Genomic DNA, 22,015 nt, shown 5'->3' on the forward strand with positions numbered 1-22,015 from the left:
ATCGTTGTACAAAGTTACACATTTATTATACAAGTAACAGGTTAGGAAGGGATGCTTCACGATGCTTCCTTGTTTCACTTCTAGTCTGTGCTCAGCACATTCTTCAGGACAGGTTGTTTGCCATAAGCAGTGTAATTCCTACTGATAATCTGAACCTGCTCCTATGCAATAGAACACTTAAGTGAGTTAACACTTTTGAATGTGGGAAAGATCAGAAGGAAGTACTAAAACTAACTGCAGGCTTTCCTTACCTTCCTTTCAGTGGTTTTAATGACGTGTGGTATTTTATCCTGAAATCTTAAAAATAGGAAGCAAGGCTTATATTACTATGTAAAATATTTAGCTCTTGTGTTAGTGAACTGAAGTTCTTTTCAATCTCTGGTAAATGGTCTTTTGTTTCCAAACTTCTTTCCTTGCAGAGCTGTGTTGCAGCTTTTCTAGATGTCGTTATTGATGGGCGTGCGGTTGAAACTCCTCCCATGTCTTCAGTCAACCTTCTGGAGGGGCTGAGTAGAACAGTGGTTTACATGACATACAGCCAGCTAACTACCCTGGTAATCTCTTAAGTTTTTGAATAGAAGTAATATAAACTTGCCCCATGTGTTTACAGATAGTCGATAAACAGGGCTGATAATTTACTCTGCGATTCTTAACAACGTGAATTCTAAATTTGTAGGTTGGTTTCATGCGAAATGTAATGTTGAGTGATCAACTTAAGGAAGATCGGATGGCTTTGGAAAACTTGCTAGCAAACTTACCCCAGAACAAACCAGGGAAGAGTAGCAGCCTTGAAATGACTCCGTATAATACCCCACAGCTCTCTCCTGCTACCACTCCAGCTAACAAAAAAAATCGATTACCCATAGGTAAGGACAGCAAGCAGTCTTGTATGCTTTTTGATACCACAGTGCATTTTTCTTTACCATTTTTTCAGTCCTCTTTTAGGTGTACTCTTTAGCTGCACCTTCAGTTCTACTTTTCATGTGTAGATGGTAAAGTATTTTCTTTTGCATAGACGGGCATCTGTACTATTTTCTGATGCAAGCACGGTGAGCTTCTCCACTCTGGATTGAGCTGGAGAAAAATGCTGACGTAGCTGTTGTTCAGGCCTGTGCAAAGGGTAATAATGGGAAATCTGGAGATGAGATGTTTGCTGAGAAAAGTGGTAAGATGGAAGCTCTGACACTTTGTTAGTGGGACAGAATAAAATTAAAATGATTGAGTCTTAGAGGGGAGCTGATGTGAAGAAGGAAGAAGGAGAGGAGTAGAACTTCTAGAGTGCGTGTTAAGAAAAGACTGTCTCTTTTCTTCTCCGTTATCTGCCTGATCTAATTGTGGTAGTATACTGTAATACAATTTCATGTTGTTGTTTTTTTTCCCCTCTCCTTTTCAGTAGCATTTCTGAATCTTGAACTTTTCCATTTCGGTAATGTTTTCTGTTAAAATAGGAGGTGTGGTGCTCTTCTCTGGTGCATATTAATGTGGGTATGACCACATGGGATATTCTTGTTCATTTGAGAGATTTAGTATTAGTTTGTAGTGGGATCTAACTATACAAAGCCAGCTAAGAGGCACAGTAACCCAAAGCCTCAAACAAATCTATCCCATGTTGTTTTTACTCTGCATCTGAATGGTTCTTCTCTTAGGTCTATGAAGTATCGGCACTATAGCATTTATTTTATATCATAAAATAGTGTCGTTGCTCAAAATTCTGATTTCTTTTGTTTCATTTTAATGCTTTCGAAATCCAGGACAGCAATTGGCAGCCATTACTGCCTGGGATACCTCTGCTACCAATCTTTCAGCTCATATAACTCTAGTAACCCCTTTTGGTGGGTAATGCCCTCTTTCCGTTCTTTTCTGTGAAACTTTTATTTGTAACACAGTTGTGGTACTTCAGCATGTCTTTGGTTTACTTTGGTACTCTGTTGCTTTTTCAGATTTCTTCACTGATTTCTATATGAAGCTCATTTTGTATATATGTGTAGTTTAAAAAGAAAAAAACAAACAAAAAACAAAGCTTATGAGCATTTGTGTGATAATTTTAAAATCAAAGTTTGGCCTGTTAGTTCTGCACACTCGTTTTTCCTAGACCAAATAAAGAAATGGCTGGTGCTATGCTACCATACTTAGCATCCTTAATTCCATGTAGGCGTTTTTCCTTTCTCAGTGTCAGATGAGGGAAATGAGGCTACTTGAAAAGGCTGATAAGGAGCCACAAAACAGTCAAACACCTGACGTTGAATCTTTGCATCTGTGTTTGAGACAACTGCTTGAATAACTCTTCTCTGCTTCTTAGGAGAAAAATTGCTCAACAAATTACAGCTTTAAGCCACAGGAACCTTGACCTTTTCTGTTGGTTGCAGACTTCTTAGTGTTCTCCACTAACTTACTAAGGGTCTTTCTGTGATTGGAATGCACGATTTCACAAGTGCAGAATCTGTTTTTCAAGAGATCCTTTTGCTTCTTTTTGGGTACTTAGTCAACTTTTCCCCCCATTTGCTTAGACCAGTGGCAGACTGTTGTGAGGATATGAGATTTTTCTAGGTTCTGTGGGCATGTATGACTACTAGTTATACTTGAGGTACCTTGAGATCCCTTTCAGTTACATGGATGGAATAGTCTTTTTGACAAAACAAATGCAAATGACTTACTCGCACCTCCAAGCACAGCTCCTAAACAGCTCTTCTGTGGCCACTGTGTTAAATCTGCTGCTACTACTTGGTTTTATTTTGTATTCTCACGTCAGAAGGTTGAGCCAATTGATGTTACTGAAATTGATGCTGATCTTTGGTGTAGAAATTTGTGTAGGCAAACAGGATGTAATGTACCTTGTTTCTCTAAGCTGTTCTGTCAACGATTGCTTATTCACACATCAGTACTCGATTTTTTTAAAGACTAGCTCCTTCTCTCAACTTCTAGTAAGACTCTGCATTTTGTAAGTTTGTTAGCATGCGTGTTACCAATTAAAAACATTACAGTTCTGTATTTCCATTTTATTGACTATTTTTTTTTTCCTAAACAAGGAAAAACTTTCTAATGTTGATATTTCAAAATACTTTCCTAGCAACTCGTAGCAGAAGTAGGTCAAATATTCTCATGGATCAGCATGGGGATCATGAAGGATCCTCCCAGGAGACCATCCCAGAAGTTCAGCCAGAAGAAGTGCTGGTGATTTCCCTGGGAGCAGGTCCGCAGATTACTCCAGGAATGATGTCAGAAAATGAGGTATGCAACATCATCAAAGCTCAGATATTTCAAAAAATACAGCCTCTGTATTCTGTAGTAGCAGAACGATGAACCTGTGACACTTGGCTTTGGGCAATAAATCTAGGAGAGTAATTAAAATACTCACTTTGTTTGTTTTGTTTGTTTGCTTTACTGAACTTGAGTATTTTAGCTGTCAGTTATTCCTGTGTTAGAAGTTGTTTTCCAACAACTTCATACGTCTGCAAAGTCTGAAAGTCAGTATATTAACACAGGAAAAATGAAGCTGGCAGATTTATGAAGAGGCTTTGTTGTCTAACATGCTTAAGAGCAAACCAGGCCTGCATAAATTAATTTCATTACCTCCCCATGTTCTTTGTCCTTTGCCTCAAGTGGCATATGTGAATGACAGCACTGGAATGCTGATCGCAAAGTTCTTGGCAACTCAGACTTGCATCACACCAGCCAAGCTTCTTGTGAGGTGGAGCCATGGCTGTGCTTCTATGAGTGCCCTCAGACCCCCTCCAAGGACAGGGCTGCTCGTATGGCCTCCTCCTGCAGCAGACAAGGAACAGCATTCTGCTTTCATCAGTGCCATCCTGCCCAATGGGTTGGACTATCTCCTCTTATAGCCTTGTGTAACTGTGAGTTTACATGTTAGGCTAGAGGGCTGGGGCAAGGAGGAAGCTACTGGTTCAGTTGTTAGCAGGATTTGCCTTGTGTTCACATCTTGGTTACCTTATGTTTTCTCCAGACTCTTTGGAGATAACCTTATTTTTTTCAAATGGAATGTTAGAAATTTGACCGTACCCACAAAAATGTGTGCAATGTTTTGTTTACTGTGTAATTATCAGGAAAGAAATAGATTATTTTAAGGAAGTGTTGTTTCATTCCTCCTCTCCCCAGGTCTTAAATATGCAGCTTGCAGATGGCGGACAAGGAGATGTCCCTGTTGATGAAAACAAACTCCATGGTAAACCTGATAAAACCTTGCGCTTTTCACTCTGCAGTGATAATCTGGAAGGAATATCTGAAGGTGAAGGGTTACTTAAGTCTTGAAGAAGTTTTGTCCCCCTTTTTTTTTTTCTTTTAACTATGAAAGGAACTTATGTTAATCATAGCATGTTATCTCTGCTGTTTTAAAGATCATGCTATGTTACCTTAAGAGCTTTTCTTTTCTGTTAATCCTTGGGAGAAAAAGGTCGGGAACTGAATTTTGACCTTCAAAGACATAACTTAGTCTGAGAATTGTGACAAAAAGAAGTGTATTTAAAAGATGAAAGCAGAGGGATTATCTGTGGTATTGGGGAGGCTTGTAGAAACTCTGCAGTGGGCATTATTTTGTGTAACTTCTGTTAGCTTGTAAGCAAACAAGCTAATGAACAATTAAACGTGTTAATGTCAACATATTTACTGACTTCTAGTCAAAGTATGGTAATGGTGAGATTTTAGCCTTCTCTGGTAATGCATTTTTAGGTTATTATGGTCCTCTATGCATGTAAAGTACAAATCACAGTGCAGGTTAAGTATCAGTAAAGTAGGCATTAAGAGCAGAGAAACAGTTTATCAGTTTGATATTTTATATTGGGATTACTACTTAATTTCTCTTCATTGTTTTTGTTAATTGTTTCTTGGATTATTATCCCTGTATATTTAGGAACTGGTGTTCAAATCAGATTTACAATAAAATATTTTTTACAGGTCCTTCAAATCGCTCCAACTCAGTATCATCTTTGGATTTGGAAGGGGAGTCTGTATCAGAGCTCGGTGCAGGTCCGTCTGGGAGCAATGGTGTTGAAGCTCTGCAGCTGCTGGAGCATGAACAAGGCAGGTGCAAACTCTCTGAAACAAGTGCCTGTGGTGCTGTGTATGGGAAAGACAAAGTTCTGTGGAAAAAGGTTGAGAAATTAACTAGTTTGGGGCAAAAATAAGTAAATGCTCACCTTGTACAATCAGTTTTGCATTTTTTTTTTTTGCTGCTGTTTTGTTTTCTCTAGAAGTATTTCTTGCAGTTCATAGGAAAAGAAGAGCGTATGGGATTTTGAGACTTAAGTCCTTTGTCAGAAAGTGCATTTACAGTTTTGCTTGATACTTAACTTTCCCTTCAAGGGAATAGGGAGGTCTGGATTGGAGTAGTCTTAGAGCATCTGGCTAGCTTATTTTTAGTATGTATTTGTCAAACACTGGAATGGGTTGCTCAGAGGGGTTTTGGAGTCTCCAGCTTTGTAGATTTTCAAAATGTGACTGGATGTGGCCTTGAGCCAACCTGTAATACACCATGTTCTGTGTAGAGGGGTTGGGATTTCAGTTACCCCTTCCAGCCTCAGCAATTGTGTGAGAAGTTCTTTTTATAGGAATTGTCTTACGTTTCCTGTTAGTGTGTTAGTTTTATCTATTACTTTGTCTATTAGTTTATGTCACCAAATGTATTCGAAGTGTAAGAAAATTCTTGAACTATACTTCGGTGCTTTTAGGCACCATCTCTTGAATAGTATAAGAGTACTTTACAAGTTTTACTTTTAAATGCTATCTCATCTGACAGAGTCAGAGTTTGTGTGTTTTTTTTTTTTTCCCCTTCAGTGTACTCCTGTAAATTTTCAATTAGAAGTAGTTGGAGGGGTCTTTCAAAAAACTCTGTACCTTTTATTTTCATGTAGCCACAACTCAGGATAATCTTGATGACAAGCTCCGTAAATTTGAAATCCGTGATATGATGGGGTTGACTGATGACAGAGATATATCAGAAACTGTGAGTGAAACCTGGAGTACGGATGTCTTGGGTAGTGACTTTGATCCAAATATTGACGAAGATCGTTTACAAGAAATTGCAGGTAACTCAGTTGTGCCCCTGATATGTTAAAATGCTCTGTGCTTGCTGTAAAATGGTTAAGTTGCAAAGCTCTTCTCATCTCTTTGTAAATAAGTGTTTGCATTCATTAAAGAAAATCTTTTCTATGGGAAGATGTTGCATGCATGACCAGTATAGTGTCTGGTCACTCATTTCTGTATTTACAATATTCTTTCATTATCACCTTAAGGACACTTAAAATGTCTTTATTTTTCTCTTGTATTAGATCTGTCTTCAGGAAGCTTATATGCCACTATACATTTCTGCTTTACTTTTGCAGGTGCAGCTGCAGAGAACATGCTAGGCAGCTTGCTGTGTTTACCAGGTTCAGGATCTGTGTTGCTTGATCCTTGTACAGGTTCAACCATCTCAGAAACCACAAGTGAGGCCTGGAGTGTGGAAGTATTACCAAGCGATTCAGGTCAGAATTGTGTAGTTTGTGTTTATTCCTTTAGTGTGAACCAGAGGTGTATAATTGAAAGCAGCACCCTGTCTCAGATTCATCAGGAAACTATTGTCCTAATGTCCTCACATTCAACAGCATTACCTTAATGCTTGTGAATGCTTTTAGTATTAGAAGGATGAAGTATTCCTAGGCAGAGTGACTTCTACTTACAAAGTTCTTAAGTTCTGAAAAGAGAGAAAAGGGATTGCAAAGCGAAATTCTGTTTGCTTCCTTTTACAGTGATGCTAAATTATGCTATCTTTGATGACAATTTATTTTAGTTAACTTGGGTACCATTGTCTGTAAGTAATTCAGTACTTAAGTAAAAACTTGCCAAACGCTTATCCGGTTGGGGCACCACTATCTTGCTGAATTGGTTCTGTTAGCTTAAAACTTAGTATGCTAAATCAAGCCCCCCCACTCTTCCTTCTGTGGGTGAATTTTAAGGGAGCCCGGCATTGAGTAACGATACTGTTTTCTCTCTTTTCTCTGTTGTCTCCATTTGTAGAAGCCCCAGACCTAAAACAAGAGGAAAGGCTGCAAGAACTGGAAAGCTGTTCTGGGCTGGGTAGCACATCAGATGACACAGATGTAAGGGAAGTCAGTTCTCGGCCCAGTACACCAGGCCTCAGTGTTGTATCAGGTGGGTTTAATTGTGTTCTAATATAGCAATGTGTTTTCAGAGACAATCAGCATCTACTTTGCTGCCCTTGCTTTAATTTAATGAGAAAAATTAGTTATAACTCCTTATACTCATTCGTGAATTTTCAGAGCAGTTCTTACGAAAGAAATAATAATTTTAAAAAAAGTGCATCAAGTGATCTGTGCCACAGCAGCAATGGTTAGCAGTGGAGTGCTGATTTGGAAGAATGCCTACTTTGCTGCATTTTGTTTATTATGACTTTAAGTAAATCAACATATATATACTTGAGCTCCCAGTTTTCCACAAAGTATTTATTAGAAAGATGCTTCATTCTGATGCCAATTTTCAATGTATTCATGGCTGCGTTAAAACCATTGAAGACATAAAGCAGAATAATAAAGTCTTATTTTAGGAATATAGAAATTCAGAATGTCTCTAGATACTGCTGTGAGTTGGGAGTTGATTATTACTGTGCTCACCAAACATTTTAGGAGCTTCAGGATTTTGCCTCCTTTTTGTCTGAAAGAATATTAAAGGTGCTTTTTTTTTTTGTTGTTGTTATGTGGAAGGCATTAGTGCAACATCTGAAGATATTCCTAATAAGATTGAGGATCTCAGGTCTGAATGTAGCTCTGACTTTGGAGGAAAAGATTCTGTGACAAGTCCTGACATGGATGAAGCAGCCCATGGTAAGTAAGATACCTGTAAATGAGTTCTCACAACATTAGTTAAAATTACAAGTTTAAAATCCTCGAATTTTAATTCCTAGTAGGAGCGCAGCAGCAGTGCTGAGAATGAAAGAAAAATTCCTCAATTTTTCCTGTTTCAAAGCTCTGTTGACCAAGAAGCTTAACATTTTCCTTATTTGTTAGCACTGTTTCTTTGACAAAGGGGCCACTTTTCTGTAGGACTAGAGACTGATCTTTCAATTTAAGATCACCTTTTGCTAATTCTGTTAATTTACACTGACTGTAATCTCTCTTGCGCATTGGGATTGGTCTGTTTTTTTCAGTGTTCCTTATGTGTGTGATTGTTTGCAGTGCTAACTTTTGTCTACCTGTATTTCAGGTGCCAGTCAGTTGACATCTCCTCCTTCTCAGACAGATTCTTTGCTTGCATTGTTTGACCCTCTGTCATCAAATGAAGGTAAGCTGGAAAGAAAAGGCCAAAAATTGGCATTCAGTACTTTTGTGCTAGCATCAACTTATTTGGATGAATGTTAACAAAAGTGTGTGCCTTCCTTTATGTTTATTACCTCAGGTGTGTCAGCTGTAGTACGGCCTAAAGTACACTATGCAAGACCATCTCACCCACCACCAGATCCACCAATTTTGGAAGGAGCTGTGGGAGGTAATGAGGCTCGATTACCAAACTTTGGGTCTCACACTTTAATTCCAACTGATTTAGAAGCGTTCAAGCAGAGACACTCTTATCCGGAAAGGCTAGTCCGCAGCAGGAGTTCAGATATAGTATCATCAGTTCGGAGACCTATGAGTGATCCTGGGTGGAACAGACGTCCTGGTAATGAGGAGAGAGAGCTTCCCATGCCAACCACCAACACAGGGACAGCTGTTTTGATGGCTACATCTCAGTCATCATCTTCATCTCCCAGTAAGGACTCCTCCAGGGGAGAGGTGAGGCTCCTATTCATCATTTCATGGCTTTTTTTTTTTTTCCTAGTGTGCCAAATATAATTATTTTTCTCATGCCGGAAGAAAAGTGGTATTGAATGTGTTTAACTGAGAAATTATAGAACACTTCTACAATCTTTTTTTAAAAATTGACCAGTAGTCTTTTACAAGGGAAAGCTCCAGAAGTTCAGAGTGACTTAAATATGCCTGGTTCTTAAATCTACTGGAAATGCTCCACATGACTTAGTGGGACTTCAGAAATAGTTTGATTGTATTGTTAAAATTTAAAATGCTGCAGATCCTGAGAAACAATTTTAAAAAATATTTGTATTTCTTCACATTTTTGGCTTTTCATACTTAGGCCTCCCTCTCCAGTAGGGATATTTCTAACTTAGTCTGCTCTGGCTTTCTGTGCTCTGCTGTAGTTCTGTTTGGTTTTCTTATTTTTTCAGTTGGTAGAGCATAACCTGTAGACGTCAAGGAGAAATTCTGTCTTTACATGTGATATGGTGCATATTAAAATATAAACTCCATCCTTCCACAGATTGATGAGCGAAAAGACAGCGATGATGAGAAGTCTGACAGAAACAAGCCATGGTGGAGAAAACGCTTTGTGTCTGCCATGCCCAAAGGTAGGATCATGTCTGTCTCGTTTGGGTACCCTAGGGCATGCTGCCTTTTTTTTGTATCTTCCATGACTTCACTAGAAAGTGTTTGCTATTTTCTTTGAGCAGCTTATCAGACTGACATCAGGTTGGTACACAGTAGTGGCTGTCCCCTTAAAACGTTTCTTCAATCTGGCCATTATCTCAGCATAGTCCCTGATCAGTTACTGTGTATTTTTCAGCTCCAATTCCATTTAGAAAGAAAGAAAAACAGGAAAAAGACAAAGATGATATGGTACCTGACAGATACTCGACACTACAAGGTATGCGGATGGTATCATCACAGCAATTTTCTCTCATAACATGCCCTGTAGATTTCCAGAGTGCCCATTAGATGTCTATTTACAGAAAGGTATGGGCCGTTGTATTTAGTATTCACAGCTGATTTTTGAATAAGAAAGTGAATGATGATTGTTGCCTTGAAGACTGATTTTAAATTGTCATGCTTCTGTCAATATGAATAGTACTGGAATGTCAACTCAGGTCTTCACATATTTATTTTTTAAAATGTTCATTAAAAAACTTCTGTCCTTATCACAGCTGAGCTGCAGGGACAGCTGCAGACACGTTCCTACGGTAATTCCTTAAGTGCTAAATTAAACTTGATTTGGACCTGGGTGTTTAGTTTTCTGTTTGCTTAGTCATTTCTAGAGGTCTTCAAACATACAAGGGTTGTTTGTGTATATGATATAAATATACTAGCAATCTGATTTTATTTGCTTGCTTTTATAGCGCTTTTTTTTCCCCTCCTACTTTTGCTTTGGACTTTATATTTGAATTGTGGTTACACGGAACACAAGTAGCTATTGGTTGTGCCTAGAATCTGAATGCGCAGGTGTAAATTTTTTGTATTTTGCTTTCAAGTTGGCATAACTCCAAGTTTACTCCTTTTGTTCATAATGGCTTTTTCAGATGATCCAAGCCCGAGGCTCAGTGCGCAGGCTCAAGCTGCTGAAGATATTCTGGACAAATACAGGAATGCAATTAAGCGAACCAGTCCTAGTGAAGGAGCTTTAGTAAACTATGACAGTGGAGGTGAGAACCTGACTTTTATAGTCCTCACCAACATAGTTTCTCCCTCTTAAAGATAAAAAACAAACAAACAAAAAAAAAAAAACACACCTCAGTGTTCTAGACAAACATAGTGCTGACAGCGTAACAATGTGAGCTGTAAAGCAAATGTTTTCTCTTACAACCTGTGGTGTAGCCCTTCTGAGACTGGGAATGAAATCCATATTCCCAAAAAGAGGTCATCTGTGTTGCCACTGAGGTGGTGATTTTTTTTACTGGCACATCTCTTACCAGTTCGCTATTTTTTAAAATGGAAACTGAAGAAGTGCATTGCTTTTGAAAACTGATGTGATTTCTTCTTAGGGACTTGCAGATGGCATATTTTAATATGCCCTTTCAATTTAAACAAATTATCTTACTCTATTTTTTTTCTCTTATACTGACAAGAACAAAACAGAAGATAGTAGTCTAGGTTCTTCTGACTCCACAAGTGTCTCTTTTCTTGTCCATAGAGACTACAGGAGATGGTGAGAGCGTGCATGACTCTCCACGTGATGAGGCTTTGCAAAACATGTCTGCAGATGATCTCCCAGACTCTGCAAGTCAAGTAGCTCAGCCACAAAGTTCTGCTTTCTCATATAGGTAAAAATACTTTCAAATTTAGTCTTGCCCACAAAGAAGATTTGAAAGCTGAAGCCATGTGAACAATTCCCCACAAAAAAATATTAATGTGAATAATAACGTTCTCCTTAATTGTAAACTTCTATGTGCTTTTCAGTTTTAAGCATCTCAAACTGTTGTATTTCCAGTGAGGTGGGAGGGGGATAGGAGAACAATGTTTAGGAAAATGCCTGTGAAACTGGTCTAGATGGTATATCAAGAGAAGTGATACACTTCCATTGTGACAACATTGGTATGTTCAAATTATGTCATGTAATGTTTAGTCAGTATTTTAAAAAGAAAAAAATGTAGATTGCTTTATGAAGAAGCAGTCCTCACAGCAACCTTGTTAAGAAATGTTTTTTCTCTTTTAGGGATGCAAAGAAGAAATTGAGGTTGGCTCTCTGTTCAGCAGATTCTGTTGCCTTTCCAATGTTGACACATTCAACAAGGAATGGTTTACCAGATCACACAGATCCTGAAGGTAAATTTTCTTTATACATGCAGAAATGTTGTATTGTGTGCACCTCCTCTTTTCTGTTGCCTACTAAATCTGGTGTCTCTCTCTTTTTTTTTTTCTTTAATGAAGTATCCTATTACAGTAAGAGCCTGAAGCTATATAACAGACTCCTAGAATACGTGTACTGTTGGAAAGTAGCAAGATAGTGGCTTGAATGACTTGCTGAGTCTTCCCTTTGCCTTAATTTTTGTCTTGTTTGCATTCCTTCACTATAGGTTTATTTGCAGACAGGTGAATCTGTCTCCTTATCTACTCCTCTTTACATTTCAGAGTAGTTCTCGATACTAGATAAGATAATGATAATTAAAAAAAAAATGTATTCCTTGATATCTGGAAGATTCAAAGACTTAATAAATGAACACTTATTGCTTCATATGCAGAAGTTTTTGTTTAAACTGTTGGATGTGTGTTTCCCATATTGAAGAACGTTTTTCTGTTTTGATTGTGCCTATATTTCATTTCCTTAATAATTTTCCTTTGTTCTGTATTAGATAATGAAATTGTGTGCTTCCTGAAAGTTCAGCTAGCTGAAGCTATTAACCTTCAAGACAAGAACTTGATGGCCCAGCTGCAAGAAACAATGCGATGTGTAAGCCGCTTTGATAACAGGACCTGTCGGAAGCTGCTAGCCTCTATTGCAGAGGACTATAGGTAGTTTATTCTGTATCTTATGAGTGGGTTTCTGAATGCATACGTTTTTTCACTAGCAGATTAGAAAGAGCCTTTATTTAAACTGTACCTTACCAAATAAGTTTATTGCATTTCTACTTTTCCACAAAACGATGATGTTGTCTCTTCTTTCTAGGAATGACTTGTATTAAATAGTAATAAACTTGAATTAAATCAACTTGTGGCTAATATGCAGCTCCACACCCAAAGAGGTGCAGTTCAGAATTTGCTTTAGTCTTGCATTCAGCAGTGCTGCAAGGGCAGTGAAGTCTGTGTAAGACTGAACTTCCTAATTCAGGAAGCTTAGCAGTTTATAAAGCTATTATTTTCTGTCTCTTCTGTGAATCTAACGTAGAGCATTTCTTTTAGGAAAAGAGCTCCGTATATCGCTTATTTAACTCGATGTCGCCAAGGCCTGCAGACCACTCAGGCACACTTGGAAAGGCTATTGCAAAGAGTTCTGCGAGATAAAGAAGTGGCCAACAGATACTTCACTACAGTGTGTGTGAGGTTACTGCTGGAGAGCAAAGAAAAAAAAATCAGGGAGTTTATTCAAGGTAAGATTAATGCAGACTGTGGATTATTTTTGTTACTACACTCTTTACTTACGTGCTAGCTTGGGTTAATGTTTCAAAGCACAACTTCCAATGTGAGGAGCAGATTGCTATAGTAGTCTTCGTTTCAGCTCAAATGTACATATTATTGTGATTTAATGCTGTGTTGTCAGCTGTTTGCAGTTTTCATAAGCTAGGAGAAGGAAAGGAATTTGACTTTACCTGTCCTAAAAGGTTACACTAAGTCATATTATCTAGCATTTGCTCCAAGTGTGAATACTGTTAATTACTTCAGATCAACATACAAATTTAGAAATGATAAATTAAGTTCCAGCATTCAGTCATCAGCACAGATGCTGTGGTTGTACCTTGGAACATGTGGTAAGTATATGCAGTACTTTGAATCACATGTACCCAAGATACAGGAATGTCATAGCATAAAGAAAGACAACTCTCAAAACAGAGGTTTTTTTTTTAATAATTTCTGTGTTATGTATGCACAAACCTGACGAAGTGAAGATGTAAGAAATTTTGAGTCAGTTCTTGCTTGTGGAGCATACAGTGCTACATATTAAATGTGTCTGTATAGGCTGGTCTTTAGTAAGAACATGTATCTACTGACATTAAAGTTCTAGTAAGATTCAGTGACCAAGGAAGGAGTTAAGCCCTTTCATTGGGCTGAAGGGTGGCATCTATTCCTGGATGATCTAAAAGAGAAATTGGCAACTGTGGCATTTAGGCTGCTGGCAGATGTGAGTGGCAGTTGTCTTCTGGTACAGAATGCTATAAATACGATGCTGATGAGTTGCCAGTGATTTGGTCATGCTGCATTAACTTGGCTGCAGCACTTGTTCTATATTTTGTAGATAAACATGAATGTTGCAACTATACTTATTAAATAAAGGTAGGGCTAAAAAATGGTACACGTGAGTTTTCTTGATTCTTTTTCTCTCCTCTAGCATCTGACAGCCTTATATGTGCTGATTCCTACCAGCAACTGTTACAGTGATTATTCTGGGTGTTATCTCTGTGGGTGGCAAGAACTGGTACTGCAGAGGAAGTGATTAACATAGTATCAAGTAGAGTATTTTGAGGGTATGCTTAGCTGACTGTGTTCTACATACTTCTCTTTTAATTCCTGTATTTAATTCAAGTGTTCTGGCTTGATTTTCCATGACTAGGGTGTGGGCAAGACAGAGCCCCAGTGCTGCCAGGCAAGAGGTACAACGTGGATTCTGAGCTCTTCTTTCCAGAAAAACCTATTGGAAATAATGTTTGTTTGGTTGGCTTTTTTTTTTTTTTTTTTTACCTTAACTGAATGTGTTCTCTTTTTTTATCAGATTTCCAGAAACTTACGGCAGCAGATGATAAAACAGCCCAAGTTGAAGATTTTCTTCAGTTCTTATATGGAGCAATGGCTCAGGATGCCATATGGCAGAATGCCAGTGAAGAACAGCTTCAGGATGCACAATTAGCTATAGAGCGCAGTGTGATGAATCGTATTTTCAAACTTGCATTCTACCCTAATCAGGATGGAGATATTTTACGTGACCAGTAAGTCACAGTAGTTTGAAGTATGTGGTTTCTTTTTTGCTATTGGTGCAGATGGCTGCTTTTTGGTCTTAATGTGACAGACTTGATTCTCTTAAGGCAGCTGTGCCCTACAAACTTATGTTTCATTTCAGAATGTCTTGTACAAGAACCAAGAAGTACTTTAGCATCATGTGTGAAGGTTTGTGTTTGCAGCAGACCACAGGAGCAGAATAAAGTTAAAAAATGTAATGACTCAAGATGCACACAGAACTGAAAGTCTGTATGCTGAGAGAATGAATAAAATCTGTTTCAGTACTCCTTCCTTCCATTTTCTGTTTTGGTACAGTACTTTCCATCTAGGATTTCCGCTGTATTTTATAGAAAAACTTCTTTGAATGCTTTACTGACTTCGTAGTTGTACTTGATTGTATGGGGAAAATCCTCTGTGTTGCTTATTGACCTAATGTCTATTAGCTGGGACCATCATGATACACATTTCTGAAGATCTCTCCTGTAGTATACCAAACTAGTGGGAAATCTCTGGAGCCTACTGGCTGCTGCTTGCTTCTTATTCTTGTTTTTTATGTTTGTTTTTAGGGTCCTTCATGAACACATACAGAGGTTATCTAAAGTGGTGACTGCAAACCACAAAGCACTTCAGATTCCTGAGGTAAGAACTTCTCCTTTTCTTCACTCTGTATGTTGGAGTTTTTGGGTTTTGATTGTGTTTGTGATGAGGAGGGGATTGTTTTGAAATGTTACTTTTATGGCCATGCAGCTGAAATACCCTGCAGGAAAGACACACTGCACCAATACTTTAGGATCATCCACTGATATTTTAAAATTCTTTTTTTTCTTCTTTGGATTTTGCCACTTCTGTCCTGATGGTAAGATTGAAGCAGTAATACTGCACTGCAGTAAGATGCAAACTTTCAGATAGTTTCCTTTAGATTACAAGATTTCAACCCCTTATATTTCTGACATGACTTATATGCTATGACTGTGGTTTGTAGTTATCAAGTTTGCTTTCAGAACTAGCATCATTAATGGAACCTTGACACATCTATGAATTTGCCTGGTGTTTTCTCTTTTCTGAGGGCTACGAAGGTAATTAAATTAGATTGGTAGACTTAAGAAATCTGTGAGTGGCTGAATGCTTGCAGTCTTCCTAGTTCAGTGTTTGAGCTGTGTGGCTGAAAATGGTAAGCATTCATGAAGTTGCTTATATATGGAAGACAGACATGCAGCTCTACGCTGTTTCGAAATAGGGTACTGTAGAAGTCAGGAGAAAGTACAGTCTAATTATGTTAATTGCACAGACTGTGTTATCTCCTTGTGATTTTTCATTATAACACAGCAGGAAGCCACCTTTGTTCCGTGTGCAATGGAACCATATTGACCTAGAGCTTCTCATTTATCCAGAGCCTCGCTCCTGCCTCTGGTGCCTTGGATCCTCTGTGGTGCACAGTAGTAGTGTAGATAAATGAGAACTGTCGATGGGTTTCTTTCTCCTAGGTATATCTCCGGGAGGCACCGTGGCCATCTGCACAGTCTGAAATCCGTACAATAAGCGCTTACAAAACCCCCCGAGACAAAGTGCAGTGTATCCTGCGAATGTGTTCAACCATTATGAACCTGCTTAGCCTGGCAAATGAAGATTCAGTACCTGGGGCAGATGATTTTGTTCCTGTTCTGGTCTTTGTTCTCATAAAGGTGAGTTCTTCTGCAAAGATCACAAAACTACAGCTAATTCTTTTAACAGGCAAGCAAATTTTAGGAAAAATGATAATGCATTTGGGTACCTAGGAGCATGCTAGACTATAAAAGCAGAGCTGATCCAGCAGGCTTAAATAGAAATGTGGTCGCGATTAAGGTTTTAGAATCCAAGCAAACTTTGCAGTTGGAACCAAGGAAACTGGGAGTCAGGCATTGTTTGGAGGGGTGGTGATTGTTTCTTTTGTTTTTTGAGAAGTGTCTGCCAGCACCCATCGCTTGTGCATGCTTTATGTTGTTCTCCTTGATGACCAACATCCACATTAATACTGACCTGCATTTTTTTTTTTACCCGAGAGTTTGGAGAATGGTCTGTGTGTATAAAATGCTAAAATAACAGGTTAATGTGCTGAAGTCTGTGATGACTTGATAGGTTCTGCCTGTGATTTCCTCCTTTCTTGTGGCCTGCCTGTCTTTTTTCTGCGTTAGAGAAATGCTCCTTTTGTTGTCACATTCCTCCTGAGGGGGGGAAGTGAGGGTGCTCAGGATAAATGGTCACTAAGTTACACTGCATTGCATAATCACGTGATAGGTGTTAGTGAGGATCACTGCAGAAATAGAATTGTACTTTTATTCTGCATCTTGTAATTCTCTAAGTTTAGTTTTGAAAACAAACTGTAAGCGTCTCTTTCTTCTTTAACCCTCAGGCAAATCCACCTTGCTTGCTGTCCACTGTTCAGTACATAAGTAGTTTCTATGCCAACTGCTTATCTGGAGAAGAATCCTACTGGTGGATGCAGTTCACAGCAGCAGTTGAATTCATTAAAACTATTGATGATCGCAAGTAACTCAGACAGCACATATATGGGCAGACTGTTAGCAGAAGAGTCTGTAAGAATGTACAACAGCTGCAAAAGCTAAGAAGAGACTTTCCTTGTATAATATTGTACAGAATCGAGGCATTTTAAAACACACCTTTACTAATCAAATTAATTTAACAGGTTTTCCTCTTCTCTTTTGGTTGCGTTTTTCTCCCCTATAGATACTGGCACTGCAAAAGGGACCACAGTTTTCAGGTATTTTGGAATCTCAAAGCATACAGAAAAGTCTGTGGTTTTTCCACCACCCCTCTTACTCACGTGAATAATTCACTTCATTTCCAATGGAACACTGAAACAAGAAGAATCAGGGCAACCACTTAGTGTACTTTCTAGCTTAATACACCTTTTATTAATAAAACACCAGCCACACTGAAAGTTTGTAGTAGGTGACATTAGTCACCAATTGTATTTCACCTAAATTGAAAATTGGAGAGAACAATGTAAATATTATATAACTATATTTAATGCACTGCAATTATCTTTGGACTCATTATCCTTTGAATAAACAAGCAAAAGCCTCTCGGACCTCTAACAGGTTGTTACATACTGCGTTTTGGTAAATGAAAGGACTTCCTTAAAAAGGCAAAGAGTAAAAAAGAACAAAAAACTATTTATTAAAATGTAATTAAGAGTACTGAAATTTCTGAAACTGGAATTTATAATAGACAGGGCTTGTTAGATAGCTGAACACTTTTTGGCTAGGGCATTAGGGCACTATAAAGGTTTGAATATGTAAAGGAGAGAGGGTCTGTAAGTTACAATAGATAAGCCTAATATAAAAGAGGAGTAATAAAATACCTTACTGTAATATTTTTTCTGAAATATTGTGTATACTGTACAAACCCCAAACAGAGATCCTTAACAGAACCTTGGGCTGTAATATATATTTTGATTAGTGACATTAAATACATATACCAGGGGTTTCAGTGAATGTTTTTACTAAATGTTCTTCATGTTGTCTGCTATGCAGCAGTGCAAGTTTTACTGTTCATATAAAATATTTTAAAATACAACACTGTTCTTTATGAAACATATCATGACATCAGTTCAGGGTGTTTTATAGATTTCCCACCCCACCTTTCCCTTAAGCTGACAATTATGAATTCAAAGAAGTTTTTATGCACAAATACCACGTGGATTTTTCATGAATGATACGGTCTGAGTGATGGCCAGTGGCTGTCACACGTATGCAAGCAATTGCTGCCCTTTTGTAGCTACAGTTACACTGAGAAAGGGCAGTGAGCCTTTATCTTTTCCATGTCAGTATTATTCTTGGCTCTTTCTGGAGTGTGGAGTGCACTTCTGACAGAAGGACGCATTAGGATGTGGTGTCTGTGAGTGGTAAAGGAAAGAAAATCTGTCTCACATTCTTTGCAAAATATGTTTGTTTTGGTTTTGTGTGTGTGTGCATTCTGATGATTAAAACCTGTGCACAGCTGGTATTCCAGAAAATAATTTGGTTAACTGAAATTAGAACAACTTATGCAAACTGTGATGTGCTTGGTTTGGCTGTGCTACTTGTCGAGGCATCATTAAGGATACTTCTTTACTAGGACTCTTCTAATACGTAATTCGGTATGGCAGTTTTGCCAAGCTAATCCTAAGTGAGAGAGTGGAATGGGAACTTTTATTTAGAGTCTTTATGCTCTGTGGGAGACTTCATTCTGTGGAAGAGCAGCACTCGATAGAAATGGGATTCCTCTGATTGCCGTACTGCGGTAACTCAGTGTGGAGCACTGCAATATTCCAGTGATTTAGCCTTGATGGGTTATTGGTGCTGAACACGTAACTTAATACTGCAAGCACAGCCCTGACCAATAACACTCAGAAGTGAAGCACAAATATGCCTGAAAGATATGGCCAGATCATATCTAAAAGCAATATAAACTTGTTTATAGTGAAGTCTCCTTAATATTTAATTATTACTTGGATATCAGAGATGTTAAGACCAACGTATGAAAATTCCTTTAGTCCTGCAGTTTGGGTTTTAGTTGAGGAGAATATCTGATCCCTAAATCGGTCTTGTTCTGAACTGTGCTCCTTTAAAGGATGGCACAAAAGCACTAAGCTGGTGCTCGCCCTGTGCATGGCTTCCCTTTGCCTGCTGGCAGACAGGGTCTGATCAGCGCCATCGCGTCTTTCAGATTTGCTCTCCTTTATGGAAGAGGTAAAGAGCCATTTCCTTTGCAATCTTTATTACACTGTGTAGGAAAACACTTAAATGAACTGGAGTCACTCTGAAAAAATTACTTTAAGAACAGCGTTTGTTTTGATGTGCCCCAGATTAGCTGAGAGTCCTCATTGCAAAGTTGTCCTTTGCTTTTTAATTAAACAACTCTGAAAGTTCCTTAGGTCGCATTGCTAGCCGTGGTTAGAATTAGGTTTTCTGAAGAATTAACCTTCCTGTAATATCACCTTAATACCTTCCCTGGTGTCCTGTAACGTTTTATTTTAGACTGATGAATTACATGTGTAGGAAGTGATGTTGTTAGATTTTTGGTGTGCAATGGTAAATGTGAAAAGACAGCGCATAAAGGACCAAAAGTGACAGAACTGTTGCCAAAAGGTGCCAGCCAACCACCTACAGCCCTTCCTGTAAACCCGGTGCTCTCTCCAACTGCCTTCAACAACTGAAGGGGCGTTCTGAGGGAAGGGGTATGGGGGCCATTAGCCGCGGGTTGTGTTTGTAGGCTCCAGGGCTGGTTGTTGGTGTGCCCGCAGGAGCTGCCCAGTCAAATGGTGGCATGGCTGTCCCCGTTGGTGCTGCTAAGGTGGTGGTTTCCTTTTTTGGGGGGAAGAGGAGTGAAGGAGAAGGGCCGCTCCTTCCATCCCTGAGAAATCCCTTTTTTTTCACTCTTAAGAATTCTCCTCAAGGCTTTTTTAGATCCTCTTTGAGGAGAATGGGAATGGATGTGGCCCATTATTTGAGCTCAGAGGTTTTCGTTTTGAAGGCCTCACACTACCAAATGCTGAATGTAACTGCCGTAAGTTTCAGGAAAAAAAAGCCACCATGCCTCCTGTGCTGCGTTTCCCGTGGGCGCAGCGTTGGTTCGTATTGCTGGGAAACATTCATGTTCTTTAAGCCAAACTGGAGCAGAAGTTTGAGATCTCACTGCTGTGTTCAAAGTGCAGTGCGTGGAGGAAGGCTGGCGGGGCAGAAAAGGAGCCGCAGGAGAAGGCAGACCTGTTTAGCAGCAAAGATTTGAGCAAGTGAAGCATGTGTGTGTGAAATCGAGTGTAACTTACGTGGCCGTGTGCAGCACCGACTGTGCAGCCTTAGGCTGGCAGTGGGACGGAGCAGCGGGACGGGGCGGGCAGCTCTGAGCCTGGGCTGGTGGAGAATTAACCTCTGCTGCGTTCGTCGTGTGTGTTCTGTACCTTTTAATTGTGCTTTACCTCTGTTTAAAAGCTTTGTACTGCCTCTCCTATTTGAAACTGGTAAAGCCTTTATACGTCTAAATCAGCGAGCTTGCACAATCTTGTATACAGGAAGCCCATCTCGTCTCTAACGTGATTATTCATGTATTATTCTGTGAAAACTGATTAAAAGGAGAGCAGTTGGCCTGGCTCGAGTCCGTGTTTGTGCGCTGTGCCCGCGTGCCTCTGCAGGGACCGCGAGCAGCGCGGGGCGCTCTGCTGCCGTATCGCTCCACGGAGCAGCAGCGGGAGGTCGGACGACGGCCGGAGCGGGGAAAAGGCGGCTGTGTGCTGCGGGGCGGCGCCGCGCGTCGCGGGCGCTTCCTGCAGGCACCGCTCTCAGTGCTGGCAGCGCCTGACGGAGCGCTCTGCTACGCGCGGTCCCTTTTTTAGCTTTGAGAAAATGGCAGAATTGAATTATTAACCGTTCTCCGGCGGAGGGTTGGGCGCAGAACTGCAAACCCCGCGCGTGCCGTGAAACGCAGCACGAGGCGCAGCTCGGGCGGCCCTCCGCGCGGAACGCGGCGCGGAGCGCGGGGCCTCTCGGCGGGCGGAGCTGCCCCCTGGCGGCCGCGCGGGGCGGTGCAGTGCAGCACGGCCCGGCTCCGCCAGCAGCGCGGCGGCGCTCCCCCCGCCCGGCCCGGCGCGGCCCCCCCCAGCGGCGCAGCCCCGGGAGCGGAGCGGGGTCGGCTCTGCCGCCCGGTGCGGCCGCTGCGCGCGGGGCCGCAGTGAGCGCGGTCCCCGCAGCGTTATTGACCTTGATTCTCTCTCATTTGCATCCGGCATTTTTCATCCTCTGGAATACGGTGTTTGGGGACCTTTCCATCATTAAATGGATTTACAGCAATTTCCTTATGTGTTTTCTCCAAGGGATTCTGTTATGAGAGGCACATTAAATCTCCATTAATACCTCATTATCCGACTGATAAGATTACCATGATAATGAGGCAGAAATTCTAATTGTTTCACTTCTTATTGTGCCTTTCATTAAATCATATACCTGGAAGTTGCTATCGGAGCGAGGAGCTGCAGCCCCCGGCTGGGAGCCCATTCCTGTGTGCTGCTCCCAGACCGCAGCCCTGCGGATGTTGGCGTGGGGGAACCCCCGGCCGCCTCCTGCTGCTGCTGCTGCTGCTGCTGCTCACCTATGGCTGTTGGGCTGCGCGGGGCCGGTGCCCGCCTGGCTGGGTGAGCACTGCGGGGCGGTGCAGCAGGGTGTGAGGTTGGGCTCACACAGACCCACGGCTGCCAGGCTGCAGGATGTGGACTCTGGTGGTGTTGGCACCACGTTCCTGTCTGTCAGTGCCCTTCTGCTCCAGTAACTGCAGTGCTCTCACCAAGGCTCAGGCATGGGCCCCATCCCTGGCAATTACCCTCCCGGCACGCCCTCGGTGCCTGCTCACGTGTCAGGGCCGTGGCTTCATGCTGCTCTTTCCTGCAGGCTTCCAGGTGCAGGGGTGTACAGCGTGTCACAGCCTCCTTTGAGCTGTTACAGCCCATCAGGTCAATGATCCATGAACTGAAAAGTCTCTAAGCAGGAGCAATTATTGTCTATCATGTGTCAAAGGCGCCTGTATTGACCCCGATAGATGGAGCTATTATGGCCTGTTGAGTCAAC

At 40.5% G+C, this 22,015-nt stretch overlaps 1 protein-coding gene across 21 annotated transcripts in view; it reads left to right on the forward strand.

Annotated features, from left to right (window-relative positions):
- GAPVD1 (GTPase activating protein and VPS9 domains 1) overlaps positions 1 to 20,546 on the forward strand; it is a 31,737-nt gene extending 11,191 nt beyond the window's left edge. For 14 of the 21 annotated variants that reach the window (XM_046901706.1, XM_046901713.1, XM_046901709.1 and 11 more), the window contains 23 exons: positions 420 to 554; positions 677 to 866; positions 1,752 to 1,832; positions 3,068 to 3,228; positions 4,114 to 4,243; positions 4,909 to 5,034; positions 5,865 to 6,038; positions 6,336 to 6,476; positions 7,009 to 7,143; positions 7,713 to 7,832; positions 8,212 to 8,289; positions 8,404 to 8,777; positions 9,319 to 9,406; positions 9,622 to 9,702; positions 10,352 to 10,474; positions 10,963 to 11,092; positions 11,485 to 11,594; positions 12,122 to 12,281; positions 12,669 to 12,856; positions 14,194 to 14,407; positions 14,984 to 15,056; positions 15,902 to 16,099; positions 16,807 to 20,540. In XM_046901706.1, coding sequence (XP_046757662.1) covers positions 420 to 554; positions 677 to 866; positions 1,752 to 1,832; positions 3,068 to 3,228; positions 4,114 to 4,243; positions 4,909 to 5,034; positions 5,865 to 6,038; positions 6,336 to 6,476; positions 7,009 to 7,143; positions 7,713 to 7,832; positions 8,212 to 8,289; positions 8,404 to 8,777; positions 9,319 to 9,406; positions 9,622 to 9,702; positions 10,352 to 10,474; positions 10,963 to 11,092; positions 11,485 to 11,594; positions 12,122 to 12,281; positions 12,669 to 12,856; positions 14,194 to 14,407; positions 14,984 to 15,056; positions 15,902 to 16,099; positions 16,807 to 16,947 — 3,351 coding nt within the window. In that variant the 3' untranslated portion in view covers positions 16,948 to 20,540. Of the gene's footprint in view, positions 1 to 419; positions 555 to 676; positions 867 to 1,751; positions 1,833 to 3,067; positions 3,229 to 4,113; positions 4,244 to 4,908; positions 5,035 to 5,864; positions 6,039 to 6,335; positions 6,477 to 7,008; positions 7,144 to 7,712; positions 7,833 to 8,211; positions 8,290 to 8,403; positions 8,778 to 9,318; positions 9,407 to 9,621; positions 9,703 to 10,351; positions 10,475 to 10,962; positions 11,093 to 11,484; positions 11,595 to 12,121; positions 12,282 to 12,668; positions 12,857 to 14,193; positions 14,408 to 14,983; positions 15,057 to 15,901; positions 16,100 to 16,806 lie in introns of all 21 variants that reach the window. The other 7 variants (XM_046901716.1, XM_015279407.4, XM_046901717.1 and 4 more) reach the window with 5 other exon arrangements.
- The last annotated feature ends 1,469 nt before the right edge of the window (positions 20,547 to 22,015 follow it).

This window comes from Gallus gallus, chromosome 17 (assembly GCF_016699485.2).
Source record: "Gallus gallus isolate bGalGal1 chromosome 17, bGalGal1.mat.broiler.GRCg7b, whole genome shotgun sequence".
In the NCBI taxonomy this organism is placed as follows: domain Eukaryota; kingdom Metazoa; phylum Chordata; class Aves; order Galliformes; family Phasianidae; genus Gallus; species Gallus gallus.